Source organism: Poecilia reticulata, linkage group LG6 (genome assembly GCF_000633615.1).
Source record: "Poecilia reticulata strain Guanapo linkage group LG6, Guppy_female_1.0+MT, whole genome shotgun sequence".
NCBI lineage: Eukaryota > Metazoa > Chordata > Actinopteri > Cyprinodontiformes > Poeciliidae > Poecilia > Poecilia reticulata.
The window spans coordinates 23,946,424-23,964,833 of record NC_024336.1 but is presented as its reverse complement, the minus strand read 5'-3'; the positions used below and the strand labels follow the sequence as shown (position 1 = coordinate 23,964,833).

Genomic DNA, 18,410 nt, shown 5'->3' with positions numbered 1-18,410 from the left:
GCACGAAGGCTCTGGGTTCAATTCCCGGCCCCGGTCTTTCTGCATGGAGTTTGCATGTTCTCCCTGTGCATGCGTGGGTTTTCTCCGGGTACTCCGGTTTCCTCCCACAGTCCAAAAACATGACCGTCAGGTTAATTGGCCTTTCCAAATTGCCCCTAGGTGTGAGTGTGTGTGTGTGTGTGTGCATGGTTGTGTGTCCTGTGTGTCTCTGTGTTGCCCTGCGACAGACTGGCGACCTGTCCAGGGTGTACCCCGCCTCTCGCCCGGAACGTTAGCTGGAGATAGGCACCAGCAACCCTCGCGACTCCACTAAGGGATAAGGGTGAAAGAAAATGGATGGATGGATGGATGGATGGATGGATGGATGGATGGACGTCTTCTAAAGATCTTCTTGGAAAAAAAACAACAACTTACACGTCGTCTATATTCCAAACAGCTTTATGCCGCTGCACTTCACAGTCAGCTCTGTCACGTCGTCAAGTGTTGTCTGGATGGGTTTCTCCAGAAAACTGTCAGTAGTAACAACCGAGCATTCAGGCAGCTATTGGAAGTGTCTGCTTAATGACGCAATGTGAGAATTTTTCTACTGCTGAGGTAATTTTTGCTCAGACATTTTGCCATTTTTCTTTGTCTCTCTTTTTCATTCCCGATGCAGCACTGGTTGGAGTTCACCAAATCAATTTCAAAGCAAATGAAATGTAAGTACCTTCTGTGTAAGTTTACTTCGCTTCTTTTTAAGTACATAAACCAACACAGATCCTTCCTAAATTTGAGGCAACAAAGATTTTCGCTTCAGTGCACATCAAGTGCAACAAAGTTTGTTTTACTAAAGAACAGCAGACGGAGAAAATAGATATTTTAAAACACTAGAAGTTAGTTGGAGGATTTCCACATTATTGGTTAAACCCCTTAACCCGCACCTTCGGAAAATACAATGTAAAAACAGCACGCTGACATTCCGCTGCATGCTAAGGGGTTAAGGATGCCACCGTCATGTGTTCAGATATGGGCTTTTATCTTTAGACATGTTCAAAATTCACATCTTATGAACAGATTTGACTAAGATTTTAAAAAATTATCTTCTTTTCTGCCTACAAGAGCTAAATCTTCCCGCTCACTTCCACTTGCAGTGCTGCCTAATCTAAAGCTTTCCTCTTTGTCTCCTGCAGCTCAGCCTCCGTTCACCATGTGTCTGAGAGTAAAGTTCTACCCTCCTGATCCTGCTGCTCTCAAGGAGGAAATCACTCGGTATGACATGTGGGGGCATTCAGCTAGAAGGAGTTAATAAATGTTTCCTTCCCTAATTTTCCTTCTACAGAGGTAATTTGCATCTGTTTCAGTTGATGATGAGCAAAGACCTTTTTACAGAAAGACTATTTTTACGTTTAATTTCAGAGCAGATGTTTGTATGAAGCCTTTGGACTGCCCGAACGTGGTTCTTTTTAAAACGTTACTTGTAAACGTTTCATAATTAACATGACTGAGCACTGGGTTTGAAAACATTATGCTAAATATTACAGTTTTTAGGAGGAGCTGGGAGAAACATAAAAGCCTTTCCTAGTAGCTCTCCAGGATAATGGAAAGCACATTAAAAGGCAACATGAGGCAAGATTTTTTCTGTGTAAATGAACACATTTCCCCAACTTGGTAATTTTTTTCTAAATACAGTTATGTCACAGTTCTTAATACCCACATTAGGTTACAGAAATTAAAAAAAAGAGGCCGATTTCCTCCAGATGATGCAGAGCACAGTCAGCTGGCGAATGTGTGTCTAGTGTCCACATGTTTTCATTACCCGACTGAAGAGAGAGGAGTCCACTCGGTTCAAGGCGCAATGAGATTCAGTGTGTACCGCATGTAGAGTATATATAATGAATAGAGTGGATAGAGGAGATAAGGGGCAAGGAGGGGTGATTGAAAGTGTGAAGCAAAAAGAAGAGTGGGAGGGAAGGAGGACAGCATGATACATGATTATGACAGTGGAGAGGTCACTGCGCAGAGGGTGGGAGAGCAAAAAATCATCATGATTTGGTCCGACTGTTCTGTGCTGCATAGCAAAACACAAAAATAAGCAGCTTTACCAGGATTTTTTTTTTTCTCCCAGAGATTTAATCCAATGAAGGAAGTTGTAAAAGTTTTCCGATGTTTTGGAGTTATTATTTGGTAATCAGTCTGCTTCACAAACAGACTAAAACACTTTGAACTTCTCCAAAGTTTGTCATTTTACACTGACAAATTTCTATTTATTTTACACGGTAAATTAACTCAATGTTGTCATTAGTTAAAAAGGAAATGATAAAAGATTTGTAACATTTTAAACACTTTTTAATGTGACAGTGTGGTATATATTTTGGCTATCAAGTCAAAATTTCGCTTGGGGTCGCGGTCTGACTAAGAAGGTCAACATCCGACACCATCAAAGTGCTTGGTGGCTCCTGTCATAACTGATGAGGATATCCACCAGTTGAACTCCACTTTAAACTCCTCTCTGACCTGCTGCTGTGTTTCTTGATTTTCATATTTGTCTGCGAATGCTCTCTGACAAATCTTCACAGTGCAGCTGGATTTTCTTGGAGATTAAATTGTACATTTTAGGTGACTTCTGAAGGCATTTGGTAAGATTTTTATCCAGGGCTATCAAAGTAAAGGGGATTAAAAATAGCACACCCCAAAATAAAGTAATCATTTCATCAGTAATATGACAAAATGGGAAAATGCTCATAGGCTATAGGGCAAGGCACAGAAACAGTAGCATATGTAAACAAATGGAAGCAGAGTAAATGTGTCCTGTCATGTGATGTAACATTCATTTTGTATTCAACAAAAGGATCCATTTTTAAATAAACAGCATCAGCTTTTGTGGAGGAAAACAGAGTGAAGAAATTAGGTCTGCCTGACTGTTTTATTGCCTAAAAGCAGATGTTCAGTAATTCCACTGCAGTGTCCTTGCCTCTAAAATACAAAGAATAATGATAGCAGGAAATAATAGTCAACACCATTTCTCATTATCATAATCTCTGCTACAAATGTTGCCTCATTAAGGTTCATGCTTGAGGAGCTGAGCGGTTGGATCAGTTTGAAACTAGTTTTGGAGGCTACAAAAACAAGCATGAGGAGCAGCTCTCTCCTGCAGGGTGTTTCTGCTCTTATTTTATTTTTTATTTTTTTAAAGAGCTGAAAATCTAATTATTAAAACCACATTTAGGGAAGGTGATCTTGATAAAGTGATTTGAAATGAATCGAGTTTGTTGTACTGCTACTCCTGCTCTAGTTTTGAATTTTTTTCTGCGTTAAATGCTTCTTTGACACATATGTTTGTCCTTTGTAGATATTTGGTCTTCCTGCAGCTAAAGAGAGACCTCTACCACGGCCGCCTCCTGTGCAAAACCTCAGACGCTGCCATGCTGGCTGCCTACATCCTTCAAGGTAAGTAAAAGAGACAGAAATGAGTGCTGCTCACTGATTTCTATATCCTGCAGATTAGCTTACTTATATAGCTAGAAGGCTAATTTCATGTGGCTTTTCTAGTTATGTAAAAAAAAAAAACCTCATTAAAGTACCTGCATGTGTTTTTATGTAAGATGCGTAATCATCGTTTCACACCTATTTTTCAGTTTATTTATAGTGGCTTGCTCTCTAGTATTTGTATAAATTATAATTGTTCTCAGTTGGTGCAATATTTTGTCTGGGATCTCGTCAGACGTGCACAGCTACAGAGACAAAAATCCAAGAGATGATGCTGAAGTCTGGCGCAGCGAGCTTCACAGAAAGCACCGCGTTCATTGGGAGGGCAGGCTCCTGTTTGGTGGAAGATGTGCTGATAAATTAAAGATAGCCTGCCTAGTCAGCTTCTCCTTGTAGAGAGAAATCAGCATCACGGTCAGCTTAGAGCGTGCAATGTGGCATGAAGGACCTCAGCTAATCCCGGGTCAGGATTGGGGGAATGAGCTAACTTCCTTTTATCTTTTTTCTGATGCCGCCTCTAGCCGAGATTGGTGATTACGACCCTGGGAAGCATCCTGAAGGTTACAGCTCCAAATTCCAGTTCTTTCCCAAGCACTCGGAGAAACTGGAGCGCCGGATTGCAGAAATACACAAAACTGAGCTGATGTAAGAGATGATGTAGATAAACGTCTAATTCAGATTTTGCTTTTTTAAAAAATCACTAAACATCTCCTTACGTTTTTGCCTATATTATGAAGCATTAGTTGGTAAATATCAGTTGTCTTAACATATGGGAAAGATAAATATAATCTACTCATTTTTATTCTTTTTGCATAGGTGAAATTATAAATGGTTATTGTTGGAAATAAGCTTTGGTATCAGCACAAAACCTAAATTACAAAGTGGAACTTGTAAAGATAAAACATATTTTTTGTTAATTAGATTTTTTTTTACATCTCATTCATACACAATTACATGTATTACTGAATTAATTCACAAATCTATATATTTCTTACATTTTTTTTTTGAGAAATTAGGTTAAATGTAGGCTACCGCGTAGATAAGTATTAAAATATTTAATGACAGACACAAAAGGGTTTTTTCTTATTGTATCAATCAAGTCAGATGTTTAGTGATGAATGCTGCATAGCATAACACGCTGCTGCCCACTTGTGGCAAAGCCTTTCCTCTGCAGCTGTTTTTGAGGCTCATTATGTACTGACATCTGGGCTGTTGCTTTTCCTCAGCGGACAGACTCCTGAAACATCAGAGCTAAATTTCCTGCTGAAAGCCCAGATGCTGGAGACATATGGTGTTGATCCGCATCCATGTAAGGTGAGAGGCAGTTTTTTAACTACCGTGGTACTAATTACTAGACATTTCTAAAGCATTCCAGTCCGAGCTGTCATGTTAAACTATTGCCACAGAAAGGGCAGAAGTTGCTCGAACACATTTTTGCCAGAATGGCCTATATGTTAGGCCTCGTCTATATAAGATGCTACAAAATGAAAAGAAAAATGTCTTTGCAGTTATATAATCTCACTCCTAATTTCTGAGAAAAATTCAATTTTAAACTTGAGTACATTTGTTCAGTAGGAAAAAATATAATACTAAGGAATGGTTGATCACAATGTCTAATAATTTATTAATACTAATGTAGTCTCAACAACCACTAAATGCTATCTAATTGCCACCGGTTGTTTGGGAATCGTACTGGAGAAAAGCTTTTTCCATCCTACCATCACTGTTGCAACAAAACTTAATTTTATTTTATGGCCTTTTACCTACCTTTGTTTGTGTGTCAAAAATCGGTCCATATCTCTATGTCTTCTGTTTTGTTTTTTTGTTGCATCTAAATCTGATTGTATATCTTAAAATATTTTAGGATGTGTCGGGGAACCCCGCTTTTCTCGCCTTCACGCCATTTGGCTTTGTGGTTCTTCAGGGAAACAAGAGAATTCACTTTCTTAAATGGTGAGAGCAAACATGAAGACTCTTAGATAGATATGATATGGTAACACTCACACATTTGTATAAAGTGCAGATAAGTAAGTAACTTGAGGATAAGTAGCTTGGCCAGGGACCACATCGACATGTGACAGGAGGAAGCTGGAATTTAACATGCAACTTTCTGATTGAAACACCATTAGTCCACCCACTAAAACCATTTATGTGTACTGGAAAATATTTAGGTCTAATACACCAGAAGCAAATTTTATTAATAGAGAGGGAATTTATTTATTTGGACATGTTTATCTATTTTCTATAAAGTGATTTGATCTATTTCCTCTTATGACAAAACTCCAAAGCTTTTTCATCATGGTCTGTGGCATCTTGTGTGGACAGATGCCACAGACCTAACAGCACAGACTTAAAAAAACAAACAAAAAAAACAAGGCAGGCCTTTACTTTATGTAGTCCGACATACCTGTTGTTTGTTATTTATAACATGATGTGTACTACACCTGGTTGTACAGCCTCTGTCAACAGTCTGTTCATCTGCCTGTGCCTTGAGACAGTGGCTTTTACATTAACAGATGGCTAATTACAGAAGCTAGATGTGTTGGGCATCTTAGTAGAGGACAAAAAGTGGCTCATACCAACAGTATTTACCGGAGAAGGACATAATAGGTCATTTAAAAAAACATCTACAACAGAGTAATTTTCTGTTTTCTGTGACTGGCATGATTGTTGCCATCAATATAAAGGCAAATGTAACATGCACTTTTGTGTATTTTTAATAGCTTACTTTGCTTGCCTTCAGTTGTTCTCCAGCTTCCCCCATCCTCTATTCTCTCTTTCTCTTCCTCTGGGGAATATTATCACTAATTTGTTTTGTCAGCTAAACATGGAGCGCCTTGGCTGTTTATGTGATCTCAAAGTGGCTGCATGAATATTTAAAGAGGTTGTGGCTTTCTGTTTCTGCGCCGCTGTACGTGTGCCGGTTGATTGCGCTTGCTCTCCCGGACAGGAACGAGGTGTCCAAGCTCAAATTCGAAGCCAAGACTTTCCACATATATGCAAATCAGAAGGAGGTGAGCAAGTGAATTTATTTAATGGGTCTTGCTTCGGAGGTGCAGCTTTTTGTCACAGCTGGCTAATCTTTTTCTGCAAATCTCCATATCTCTGTTGTGCAGGACAGAAAGATCATTTTAACGTACTTTGCGCCCACGCCGGAGGCATGCAAGCACCTTTGGAAGTGTGGCGTGGAGAATCAGGCGTTTTACAAGTGAGTCTGCAGCTTTCATATTTTATTAGGCTCTTCTTTCGCCCTCTCTCCATCGCCGAACAGTGTCAGACAGGATACCATCACATCACGATGGTGTCCTTAAAACCCCTTCCCTTCAGCTTGTTTATCAGCTGGAGAAGTGAGACGTGAGGTCATGCTGATCTTCAGTTTCTGAGCAGGCTCAGGAACGAGACTCCAAACACTTCAGGGATTTTCCTGACTCATGTCTTAGCCATGAGTTACAGCTCTGGATCTCCATGATCTACAGCTGATAGAAGCTGATTAACAAAAAACAAATAGTTTGGGGTCATGGGTAGAGTGCTAGCACCATGGTTAGAGGATATAGTTCTCAACGTAGCTGTTCTGGGTTCAATTGGGACATTTGCTTCTCTCTCCCCTTTATTTACTGCACAATAAAGGTGAGTAGAGCCTAAAAAACCGAGTCTGTCCTCAGTGGTTAAAAGGAGTGCAGTAATGACAGCTCTTCTACTGAAGCATGTGAAGGGGGGGGGGGGGTTAGATTTGACTCTTTGTCTTTGGTTTTCCACTTTTCAAACTTTTAAGCAACACATAGCCCAAAATGCTGTCTCTTTCAGTTATTGGGACTAGAAAGAATGAAAAAGCTCCTGAGATCCGAAGAAAAACTTTGAAAGACCTTTAAAATATTGTCACCTCCAGCCCATTTCACCTAGACCACTGCTTGTTTGAGAGTATAACAAAAACCATGTTGGAAAAAAACAACTTTTCCCACCTTCCTGATCTAATATACTCATCCAACCTGCGCGTGTCACTAAAAAAAACCCTGTATGTATTATCTGTATTGTGCAACGTGAATACATATTAGTTATCCTGTTTTCTGTTCCGAGAACTGTTTTCTTTTCTTTTCTGTTCTTTTCTTTTTTACGCATTTCCTCATAGATTGCTACTGGCAAGCAAATCATGGTGGAAAATATTAGTTCTTTGTTTAATGATTCTTTTTTTCCTGTCCTTTATTTTAAATTCAACTGACTTGTTTTTTTTTTCCTTTCGTTCGGTCAGGCTTGAGAAATCCAGCCAGGTTCGCACTGTCTCCAGCAGCAACCTGTTCTTCAAGGGCAGCCGTTTCCGCTACAGGTAGACCACCCAGCAAGGCAGCCTGAGTGATAACAGGGAGGAGAGGACATTGAAACTAATAAAACACAGTTGGAGGTGGATATAATTATTTCCGGAGGATGTGACCTGCCGACTTTTTGTGCTGCTTCTTCCCAGAGGATGGTTGCAACACCTCAGAGGAGAGGAGAGGGGAGGTAGAGGTGGAAATGAAGGGCAACTGATCACACTTTGAAACTGCTAACATATATATATATATATATATATATATATATATATAGCAGCATGTATCCTATTGTACTGTACTCATTTACTGCATTGATAACTTTTATGTACTCTCACTGTTTATGTTTTAATGTATTTAAAACTTCCCATGTGTACTGTTTCTTTATCTTAAAACAGTGGAAGAGTAGCGAAAGAGGTGATGGAGCAAAGTGCCAGAATCAAACGTGAACCTCCAGAAATACACAGGTAGGATAAAAATAACCTCACATACTTAGTTGTTGTAGATATTTCCTACAGCACTGCCTCCTAATGATTACATTATGCTTAATTCTTTGATATTTAAACCTGTATTATGTTTTTTTTTTTAATAACAGGGCTGGCCTTGTGCCCAGTAGGAGTTGTCCATCCATCACCCATGGGCCTCGCCTCAGCAGTGTTCCCCGTACACGTCGGAGAGCCGTGCACATATCTATCATGGAGGGTAAGGAAATAGTTACCCGTGTGTTTCTCAATAGCAAGCCAATCATACATTCCTAACATTTGAACATTTTCTATATTGTCAAGTTGCAAGCCGAAATTTAAAAACTTTTTCCGACATGTTTATGAACGAAAATTGTTCATACGTCTTTAATGTCCTTTCCCTTGGAGTCCTAAAATAGAATCCATGTCATTAGACATTGATTATCTCATGATTAGAGTCTTAACTGGTGTGTGTGGAGGAAATCTAACTCTGCACACAATCCTTGTCGTGACGGCATTATGCTGTGGGGGTGTGTTTCTTTAGCAGGATCAGAGCAGCTGGTCAGAGTTGATGTGAGCATGGATGAAGCTAAACACATCATTTCTGGAAGAAATTGTTGAAGCTACAAAAGACCCAGCAGGACAACACAAATGTACAGCAAGAGCTGCGATGGTATCTGTTGAAAATTTCGGGAACCATGTAACGTTTTTCCTTCCATCACACTTACTTGTTTTGTTTTTGATCCGTCACCTAAAATCCCAACAGAACACCTTGAATTATAAGTTTGTACCGTGACAACTTGCATAAATAGTTCAAGCCCAACGAATGCTTTTGCAAGGCACAATCCTTTATTTTATGTGTCCGCAAATTCTCTGACTCTGAACTCGAAATGAATTAGAGAGCTTCTGGGCCTGTTTTTAGAGAATTCCTCCTCCGTCTTGAGCTAATCATCTCAAACTCTCTCACGTTCTGCCTGAAACTGGAGCCGTTTGGCTGAGTTCGTGTCAGAACAGGCGACTGCAGGCTTGAGCATCACTCAGTCACTTTGACTCAGATCAACAGAACCTTTAAGTTATATGTGTACGCTTGTGTTTCTGTTCTGCCAACACACTGCCATCGGAAGTGACTTGCGGTCTTCTGCTCCAGAACCGATTAGCCTTTGGGTAAAGCAGTGACACACGGTCACGCTCTTAACTTTGTGCTCTGTGTGCAATAATATGGATGGAAGACAGAAGTAGGTGTGTTGTGTATATTAAGCAGAGCAGTAAGACTTTCCCACCGTCGCTTGTGTGCTGACTAGATGTCTTAGGGAGGTATAAATACCTCAGCTGAAAATAACCAGGGTCTTCTGCTCCATGTATGTCACTGGCCTGGGTGGGGCCAAGCTTGGGAGGCTAATGCTGCTGATCGTAGCAGTGCTCGCAGAAAGCCACCGTTTCTCCCTCTGTCAGAAGCAATAAAGCCGTTAACCCGAAGCCTGGACTTTGGGCAGGGACCATAAAGACAGAACAGGCTCCTGCATGCTGCAGCCATGGTGAAGTGTCTGATCCGTATCACCACTCGGGTGAACGTTCACCTACGTATGATCAACCACTGCTACCGGGACGTGAAGGTCCGCGTGCTGAGCCTGGGGCCCCGTATGCTGGGCAAGGCCCTCGGCGTCCTTCCCCTCTACCCTTCCCTGATGGGGCAGCAAGAGCCCAGCAGACTCAGTCCTCGTCTGGGTACTCCGCTGCCCTGTTCTCAGACCAGTGGTTCTGCAGGTAAAGTGGGCTCCAAATGAGGCTTTTTTTTGTTTGTTTTCTTGTTAGTTAGGTTTTTTTTGCATATTTATGGTGGTAAAGAGACACACTTCATGCAGTTTCCTGTGCTTCTTGGTTATTTGGTTTCAGCTGTTGTTTCAAAGGAAAACTTTTGTTGACTATTGTTAATGTCAGCAGAGGTTTGGATATTAGATGCAATCCTTTCTGCTGAGTTTAAAACAATATTTTTTATGACCTGTTTTCTCATGAAATGCTTAAATTGAATCCCCCTCATTTTACAGTAACGGTGTAATGTTGCTGCTTTGACCCTTGCGAGAATGTGATACCATCAGCAAAGTACTCTGCCATGGCTCAGATTTACTGTAGAGCGTCTCTCCTTCACTGTACTTTCATCATTTGCAGCAGAGTAGACAATTTACAGTCTGACTTTTTAAACCCTGCTAGTGAATCTTTGTGTGATTTAGGGGACTTGGCTGTAGCCAAGCTCAGCAACAGGGGGGACACAAAAAACTTTCAAAATCAGATTGCCCTAAATGATGTGTTCCAGCAAAAGAACAAGAACTAATTCATCATATTTAAGTACATTTTTAATATCATTCTGGCTTATTCTGGATATTAAAAATATCATGATTAAAAATATTTCTTAAGTTTTATATTTGTGCATTTTGAAATGTGCAACACATTGTCAACAGAGTTGAAGTTTATTCAAATAATATAGTTCCCCCCTTTGATAAAATGGTAATTTGTAACTTGTACTAACAGTTCATATTGGGTAATGAAACTTCATAATGGATTTCTAATAATTGAAGTATTCTTGTGATTCCAGGAATTATTTGAGGCTGTGCATTAAATTGTTTAAGCATTTCAGCAAACTTTAGCATAGATTAATGAGAAAGCTCAAAATTCAAGGCAAGGCAGTGTTGTAACTTGCATCTTACCTTACGGATGCTCTGTTGCTGAAATAAATCTGTTTAGTATTTCTTGGCCAAGGTTGAATTCTTTTGTTATGCTAATTGGAAAGTCCATGAAATACAAACTGTATTCAATGATGTTTTGACTCTAAGAAAAACATTATCGGAAACGGGGTGTGACTGTCTCTGCTCTAGACCTGCAGTGAGCGAAAAGGACATGAAAATCTCAATCTTCAGAAATACATTACAGTTTGTCCAGAAATGACAAACACTTTACTGTTGAAGCCAAACATTAAAAAACACCTAAACCTTTTTTATTTTTACTGTCAGGCATTAAATAAAGCTAAACCTTCCTTCTTGGGTTTGATTAGGTTTACCAGTCAAACCCAAATTCCCATTTACCAAACGACAGAATAAAGAGCAAGATATGTTTTTTATTAGTTTCTTCAAATTCAAATGCTAACACTACCATTAAAATGCCTGGCAGGTTTTGTATCCTTGGTCGTAGGAACATTATAATGTGGGGGTGATTTGCTTCTGGAGGGACTGGTGCAAAAATTGGACACAAACCTTGCTCACTGATTCTTTAATCTCCCCCTGGGTCACTTCCTTGGTGCAATTAAATTGCCAAATAAATGGAAAAGCTTATAACATTGTATGTTTAAACTAAAACATTTTTCTTGACTAATAGTTGTGTGTTTGTGGAAGACAGGGTAATAGTAATTATAGAATTGGGTCCAGTGGCTTACGAACGTGTTTATGTCTCTTGACAGATCATTTCTGTGATTATCTGCTGGACTTGATTTACTATTTTGTGTTTTTCTTGTTGTCAGAGTCACGGTGATTTCCATTTAGTTTTCTGACTGCAGTGTTTTCCATGAGTATCCTTCCTGTATTAAAAATGTATTTCAGTTTCTCCTCTCGCGCTTCCTCCCATGCTCTCTCTACTTACCTCCTCCTTGATATTTATGTATTTATGTTTATGTCCATTTATAACTTCCATGCTTTTCCTTTTTTGTTGTCTTCTACCTCTTTCCCTATATGGTTCTGCTTGTGTCCTGCCAGCAGTTGCAATGTAATTTCTTTTTATTATTTTTCAATAAACTAACACCAAATAGTGCATAATTATAGAGTAAAAAAATATAAATGATTGTATTTATATTTGTACTTGTATTCAGCCCTGCATTCCACCTCTTGGCTTTAGTTTTGGTTGTTGCCCTGGTAGGTGACAAATATTCACTGCAGTCTAAAGTCTCTTGCAGCCTCTAAAAAGTTTTCTTCAAGTATTAAAATGGTATTTAGTGCCATTCATTCCCCCATCAACTCTGACAAGCTTCCCTGTTCCTGCTCAAATAAAGCATCACCACAGCATGATGCTGCTGACTCCATGGATCAATGGTGTATTCAGGTGATGTTAAATCTTGGTGTTGTACAACTAGACCAAAAACATTGAAGTCATTTGACAAGAGCGCCTTCTTCCACATGTGTGATACTTCACCTATAATTTCTAGTAAACTACAATTTGGACTTCATTTAACTGTTTTTCTTTCTTTTTTTGTTGTTGCCAGTATTCTAAAAAGACCAAATTTGTGCACTGCTAATAATTCTCCTAATAACAGATTCCCCCACTGAAGCTTTGGGTCTCTGCAGCTCCCCGATAGTTACCACAGGCCTCTTTGATGCTTCTCTTATTACTGCTCCTCTTGCTCTGTCTATTGCTGGATGATGGTTTGGATGGTGATATGTTTGAGATGAGAAGTTAGAAATAGTATTTTATAAGCTGTCCCTGCTTAACCTTGGTGTACCAAGTTTTGACACTTTGTCATTTAAAACTGGCTCAACATGTGACTAAATAGTTAAATTGATTGCATATTTGTTTATAACCATATTATCCAGACAACAGGCAATTCTTGGACTTGGTCGATTGATTGAGAAATATGCAAACATTTTACATAGACATTTTAGTCGTTCAAGCCAACCTTTCCAACCTAATGCATTTTTTATTTTTATTTTTTCCACTTTTTGTCTTTTTACTCATTCCCCCAGGCCTGGAGTCTTTGCGTGACAGTGCCCACTCTACACCGGTGCGTTCGGTGTCCCATGGAGAGTCTTTCCTACCGCGGTCCCGCAGCCACGCTACAGATGCCAGCGAGGGGATGGCAGTCATCTCGGACGAGGCCTACAGTCCCTCAGATAGCGTCCTTCCCACCCCGGTGGCTGAACACAGCACAGACATGGCCGTCTCACGCCAAATAAACGGCGCGCCCTGCAGCATCGACGAGGAAAAGGAGTCGGAGGCGGGCACCCCGATGCGCGGGGATGGGGGCGATTTCGGGGCGGATGGTAGAGCTGCACAGGAAGGAGCGGGGGAGGACTCAGCCCTGAGCGAGGTGGAACAGGTGAATAAGTTTGTCTTAAGCGTCCTCCGCTTGCTCCTCGTCACCATTGGACTCCTTTTTGTCTTGCTCCTCCTCCTTATCATCCTCACCGAGTCAGACCTTGACATCGCATTTTTAAGCGACATCCGTCAAACCCCCGAGTTCGAACAGTTCCATTTTGAGTACTTTTGTCCGCTCAGACGGTGGTTCGCCTGCAAGCTCCGCTGGGTGGGCGGGTTGCTCATTGACAACTGAGGGTGCGGTTGTAGCATCACAAAGCCCGTTCAGGTTTGTGAGAAGGCGGCTAGGAGTCTGGACAATTTCATCCGAACCAAGAACCCAGCTTCTCATATTCCTCCTGCAGAAAAAGAAACAAACAAAACAACTTGGACCTCTCCTTCTAACACTAAGCCAGGATCTTTCTCCCACCACCTCAACTCTTTAGTTGCACCCCCCTCTCTCCTACTACCATGTTTTTGTTTTTGCTTAGCAAAGCCTGAAGACTTTTTTTTCTGCGTTTTTAGTGTCATTTCAGGAACTTTATTTTTACAAAAAACACAAAAGAAAAAAAAATAAATTATGAAAATAAGTAACTGAGGAACCTAAAATTTATGTTTCTGTGGAATGGAATATGTTGATTTTTTTTTTTTTTTTTTTTTTTTTGTTCTTGGCGCAGATTAGCATTGCAGATGGTTATTTATTTCTGAGAATCATACAGTGGGATATGAAAGGCTAAATACCCCAGTTGCAAGTTTTTATTATGTTAAAAAAATAGGTTGGATCATGGCAAATAACTTCAAGACTTTTTCCTTTAATGTGACATATTTAATTTCTCCTCAACAAATAAACAAATCTGTTAGAAAAAGATAAAGTTGTTCGCCCGCCGTTAAACTAATACTTTATTGAAGTAGCTTCAACAAATACTACACTGTTGAGCAAAGTGTAGTATAATTTTTATATCTCTGTATTTGTAAATAAGGTGGCAAAGGAAGACATTTTCCCAAAAAACAAAAATGACTGCGCAGTTTTAAAAGAACATCCTACCACACAGCAAAATGTGGTAGCGGCAGCATCATGACCTGGGTTTACTTTTCTTCATAGAAAGAAAGTGGTTCCAAACACCTTCAGTTGTTAAAGAAAAATGAAAATTTCAGCATCCCAGCACGCATCCAAATCAACACATGAATGGCTTCACTAAAGAAAAAGTAAAGTTTTGATTTAAACAGCTTACGAAGTCTTTTGGTCCACCTGGAAAGGGTTATGAACAGGATTTGTCTTCAGAATGGGGGAGTAATCCAATATTACCAAGTCATGATGTGGTATGCTGATGAGACTGGATGGTGAAACTGAATCAAAAGATGCTTCTGTAAGGTATTAGTTTCAGTTTATACACACTTCTGCAATCAAGTATGGCACATTATTCGCATCTAGATTTTCCCCTAACAAATTTATGTTTTCTGTTAAATGATACAGAGCAATATCACATAATGTAACATGGTGTATCAAAAAAAAATAAAAAAATCTGCCTTTTTATCAGGGGTGTGTAGATATTTGAGAGCCACTGTATGTAATGAAGAGAAAAAGGGGGAGGTAATGAATGTTAATCCAGGAAGTTGATTCATCTTCAAGAGATGCAAGTCAGTTAAGAGTCTGGAAAGGCCAACTGCTGCGATGGAGTCGAGGTCTTTTTATATCCATTCATTATTATAAGAAGACAAAGAGCCGATTAACTTCTTATATAAAAGACCGAGAGGAATAGTTTGAAAAGGGAGAAAAGAAAGAGGTGTTAAAATGGAAAACAGACAGGGTGATTACCAAATGCCTTTTTTTTGAAAACATATTTATGACTGTTTAGATTTTTGGGGGCGATCGCTTAAGTCTTGTTGAACATCCATAGACAGTGCTATACGAGATCAGCTGATGGATATGAAAGTAGTTTTTCAATTATTTTCTAAGAATCCAGTGAACTGAAGCTGTAGTGAACTGAAGCTGCATCGCGTCTGATGCAGTTAGAGAAATCCTCACGATGAGCAAAGATTCACTGGCACTAGTAGATAGTGTTCTAGCTAGATGTGCAATGCTGATGTGATTTTTATTAAATAAGTACTTTGAATGTGCTCATTTATTTGCTTTTGATTTTTTTGTTTTGTTTGTTTTCATCAAATTGAAATTCAATGAATTTCAGTAACTTTTTTTATGAAGAGCTTGGTCTATTTTGGTTTCAGCCTTGCCCTTCAGTTTGTGTATTATACTATATTATTATAACTGCTAGAATAAGAGCAACGATGTACATTTTTGTACAAAATAGTTTGTTTCCTATTATATATCGACAGTTTTTTTTCCATGTATATTTTACCAGAACTGAAATGTTATTTTGTTATTGAAGATTAAATTATACCTTTTTTAGCACTGCGTTTCAAGTGAGGTCAGACGCGCTGGAGACGTGGAAGGAGTTGGGGGAGAAAAAAAAAAAGTTGAACGGGACTTTTTATCAAGATTCACTCACCAGTTATCACATCTCCTCTCACTAGCAATGGTCAGTCTAAAGTCTGCAGTGTCTGTTTAGTTATTACTGATTAACTTCAAATATCATTTAGTGGTGCCGACCGTTGAAAAATCCGATTTTATCTGTTGTAACTTTATCAGAAGTTTTACGTGAAAGGAGAGATATGGCTCCTTCAATACTTCCTATTATTTTTTGGTAAAGATGTGTAAAAAGTCTTAAAATGGATTAGACTTTCATAATTGTAACACAAGTTCACACGTAATTTTTTTAAGGTACACGTTTTAATGTGTCTTAATTTATTCAGTGGGGCCAAAAATGCATTTTAGGAAACAACCAACAGCTTTTAAAAAAAACAAATCCCCGCTGTAGAACCTTTTACCAGTCGGACATCTATTAGCCTTCATTTCACAAGGTTTGAGCATACATAGAGGGACTTCTCATCCAGACTCTTAGGTTTCTTTTATGCACTTTTCTCAACTCGACCCTTTGGTTTTATGTAATATTTATGACTAAAATGGTCAAAGAAAAAGGTCGATTTGATGTTTTCTGAACCACTAGTTTTTCTTTGGTATGTGTTGGATCATGTTTCTGATGAAAGGCCCCAAAATGACCCATTTCCAGCTGTCCATTAGAAACCATCATATTTTTATGTAAAAGGCTTCTAGCATTTCAAAGAATTGATGACACAATAAATCTCAAGCTATCTTGAAGATTAAACAGACCCACAGCATCACAGATCCTCTATCACAGTTAACACTGAGTATTTGATTGTATGAGTCTATTTTCCTTTCAAATGGAATATTATGAGAGTACATGGCATCATAACCTCCTTAAAATACGCAGAAAATAAAAAGAACCAGAGCGCACACAGATTCACAGATCCTCCACCTAACTTAACAATGGTGATGAAATACTTCCACATGCTCTTCCTCTATCTCACATTTCAGACTAGGTTACTCCATGATGCTTCTTTCTCTACTGCAGTTCTCCAACATTTTACTGTTCTTCTAATTGTGTCCAGTGGTTAAAAGAAATAAGGCTCTTCGTCACCAGATAAATAAGTAGTCTTGGATTACCAGTTAAAATGAATTATGTAGTAAAAATGCTCTGATTATCTTTATTTTTAATGCCAATAAATGTGTTTTTTCTGACATTACAAATGAAATCATATTAAAGATACAAGTTTTTTTTTTTGTATTTCACTGTGAGATTATGGTAGAAGAATAAAAAAGTGATTTATTTTAAGGTTTGTTACACATCTTTACCATGGTTGCCGATATATGGAGACGGTGCACAGCTGTAAGCCTGTTTCACTGCATCAACAGACCAATAAATAGAAAACACTTGATTGATTAATGATCTAATTTACTTATGTTTCTGTGACAATACATTGGATAAACTGGAATTGACGTGATTTGTTTATTGATGTATTGAATTGCCAGTTACTTTCACAAATATTGCCAAGTTTGTCTGCTGCAGTTTAAGCATTTAATTTTGTTGGTTATTACATAAACATAAACAGATTGGAGATTCTTTGTATTTTAATAGAGCTGTTGACTCTCCTGCATGTCAGCTTCAGGGAGCAATAACCATAATGGCTGCTGGATGGTGGCTAAATTCTGGCCTTTTTTTTTGTAATTGTGTATGAGAACAAAAACAAGATTCAAGTTGATAATGGTAGATGGAGAAACTGAAGCAGATTATCCACGACCGAAGGGAAAATAGTACAAAAGGATGATCTGATACAGTTTGGCAATAGAAAGCACTTTGTTACTATCTGTATGTGTAATGGCTGGACAGGGTTCTCCTTTTTTAACCTTCCTGCAGCTGCTCCTCTGAAAGGCCTGGCGGTGCTACTTTTCTGTCTGCTCTGGTGTAATACGAGCCCATCAGTCCCTGGTGCGGTTGTAGTCCTGATGGGGGAGTAGCGTGCTCTCTGGCATTGTGGCTGGATCCACTCCCGTAGCTCAGTATCTTTCTCAGTCAGTGGTAATCACTGTTGCAGCAAACATTTTATATCAAACCAACAGAGCTACACTAGAAGGCAACCTGTCCTCCACTTCAACTGGGAACTTTTTTTAATATTTCAGTATAATTACAAAGTATAGATAAAGCACACATTTCAGAACATTAGAAAACGTAGGGTATTTTTTTTAATTATTTGTACATTTATGTTATATTTATTACTTCCTTATGGAATTCCAGAAATGTCACTATTACATAAATAATTTTTTAAAAATGTCACTCATTTCAAATTCAAAACAAATACATAATCTATGACATCAATAAGTGTTTAAATTTCCCACTTATTTTTTTAATTATTAATAAAAGCACATTTAACTTTAGAGTTATTTAGATGTTCTGTCAACTTTATTCTGTCAAAGATCAGAACCGACACTGCTGTCATTTTTAATTGGTCAGACACCAATGTGGTTCAGAAAATTGATTTAGCACTTAATTATAATTTTGGAATAGGACACAATATTTGAATTAACTATCTCATAATTTATTTAAATATTTATCTTTGTTAAATATATAAATATTTATTAGATCAACTTTTATTTATTACCTAGTGGCACTTTTGGAATTCCATGCTTCTTCACCCAGCCATATTGTTGTTATGA

The 18,410-nt window shown here is 38.7% G+C and overlaps 1 protein-coding gene across 1 annotated transcript in view; it reads left to right on the top strand.

Moving 5' to 3' along the window:
• frmd5a (FERM domain containing 5a) overlaps positions 1 to 13,824 on the top strand; it is a 51,228-nt gene extending 37,404 nt beyond the window's left edge. The window contains exons 3-14 of the mRNA XM_008412326.2: positions 656 to 698; positions 1,170 to 1,248; positions 3,329 to 3,426; positions 3,987 to 4,110; positions 4,692 to 4,779; positions 5,330 to 5,418; positions 6,416 to 6,479; positions 6,582 to 6,673; positions 7,712 to 7,786; positions 8,165 to 8,233; positions 8,362 to 8,468; positions 12,949 to 13,824. Coding sequence (XP_008410548.1) covers positions 656 to 698; positions 1,170 to 1,248; positions 3,329 to 3,426; positions 3,987 to 4,110; positions 4,692 to 4,779; positions 5,330 to 5,418; positions 6,416 to 6,479; positions 6,582 to 6,673; positions 7,712 to 7,786; positions 8,165 to 8,233; positions 8,362 to 8,468; positions 12,949 to 13,535 — 1,515 coding nt within the window. The 3' untranslated portion in view covers positions 13,536 to 13,824. The remainder of the gene's footprint in view (positions 1 to 655; positions 699 to 1,169; positions 1,249 to 3,328; positions 3,427 to 3,986; positions 4,111 to 4,691; positions 4,780 to 5,329; positions 5,419 to 6,415; positions 6,480 to 6,581; positions 6,674 to 7,711; positions 7,787 to 8,164; positions 8,234 to 8,361; positions 8,469 to 12,948) is intronic.
• Positions 13,825 to 18,410: the final 4,586 nt, after the last annotated feature.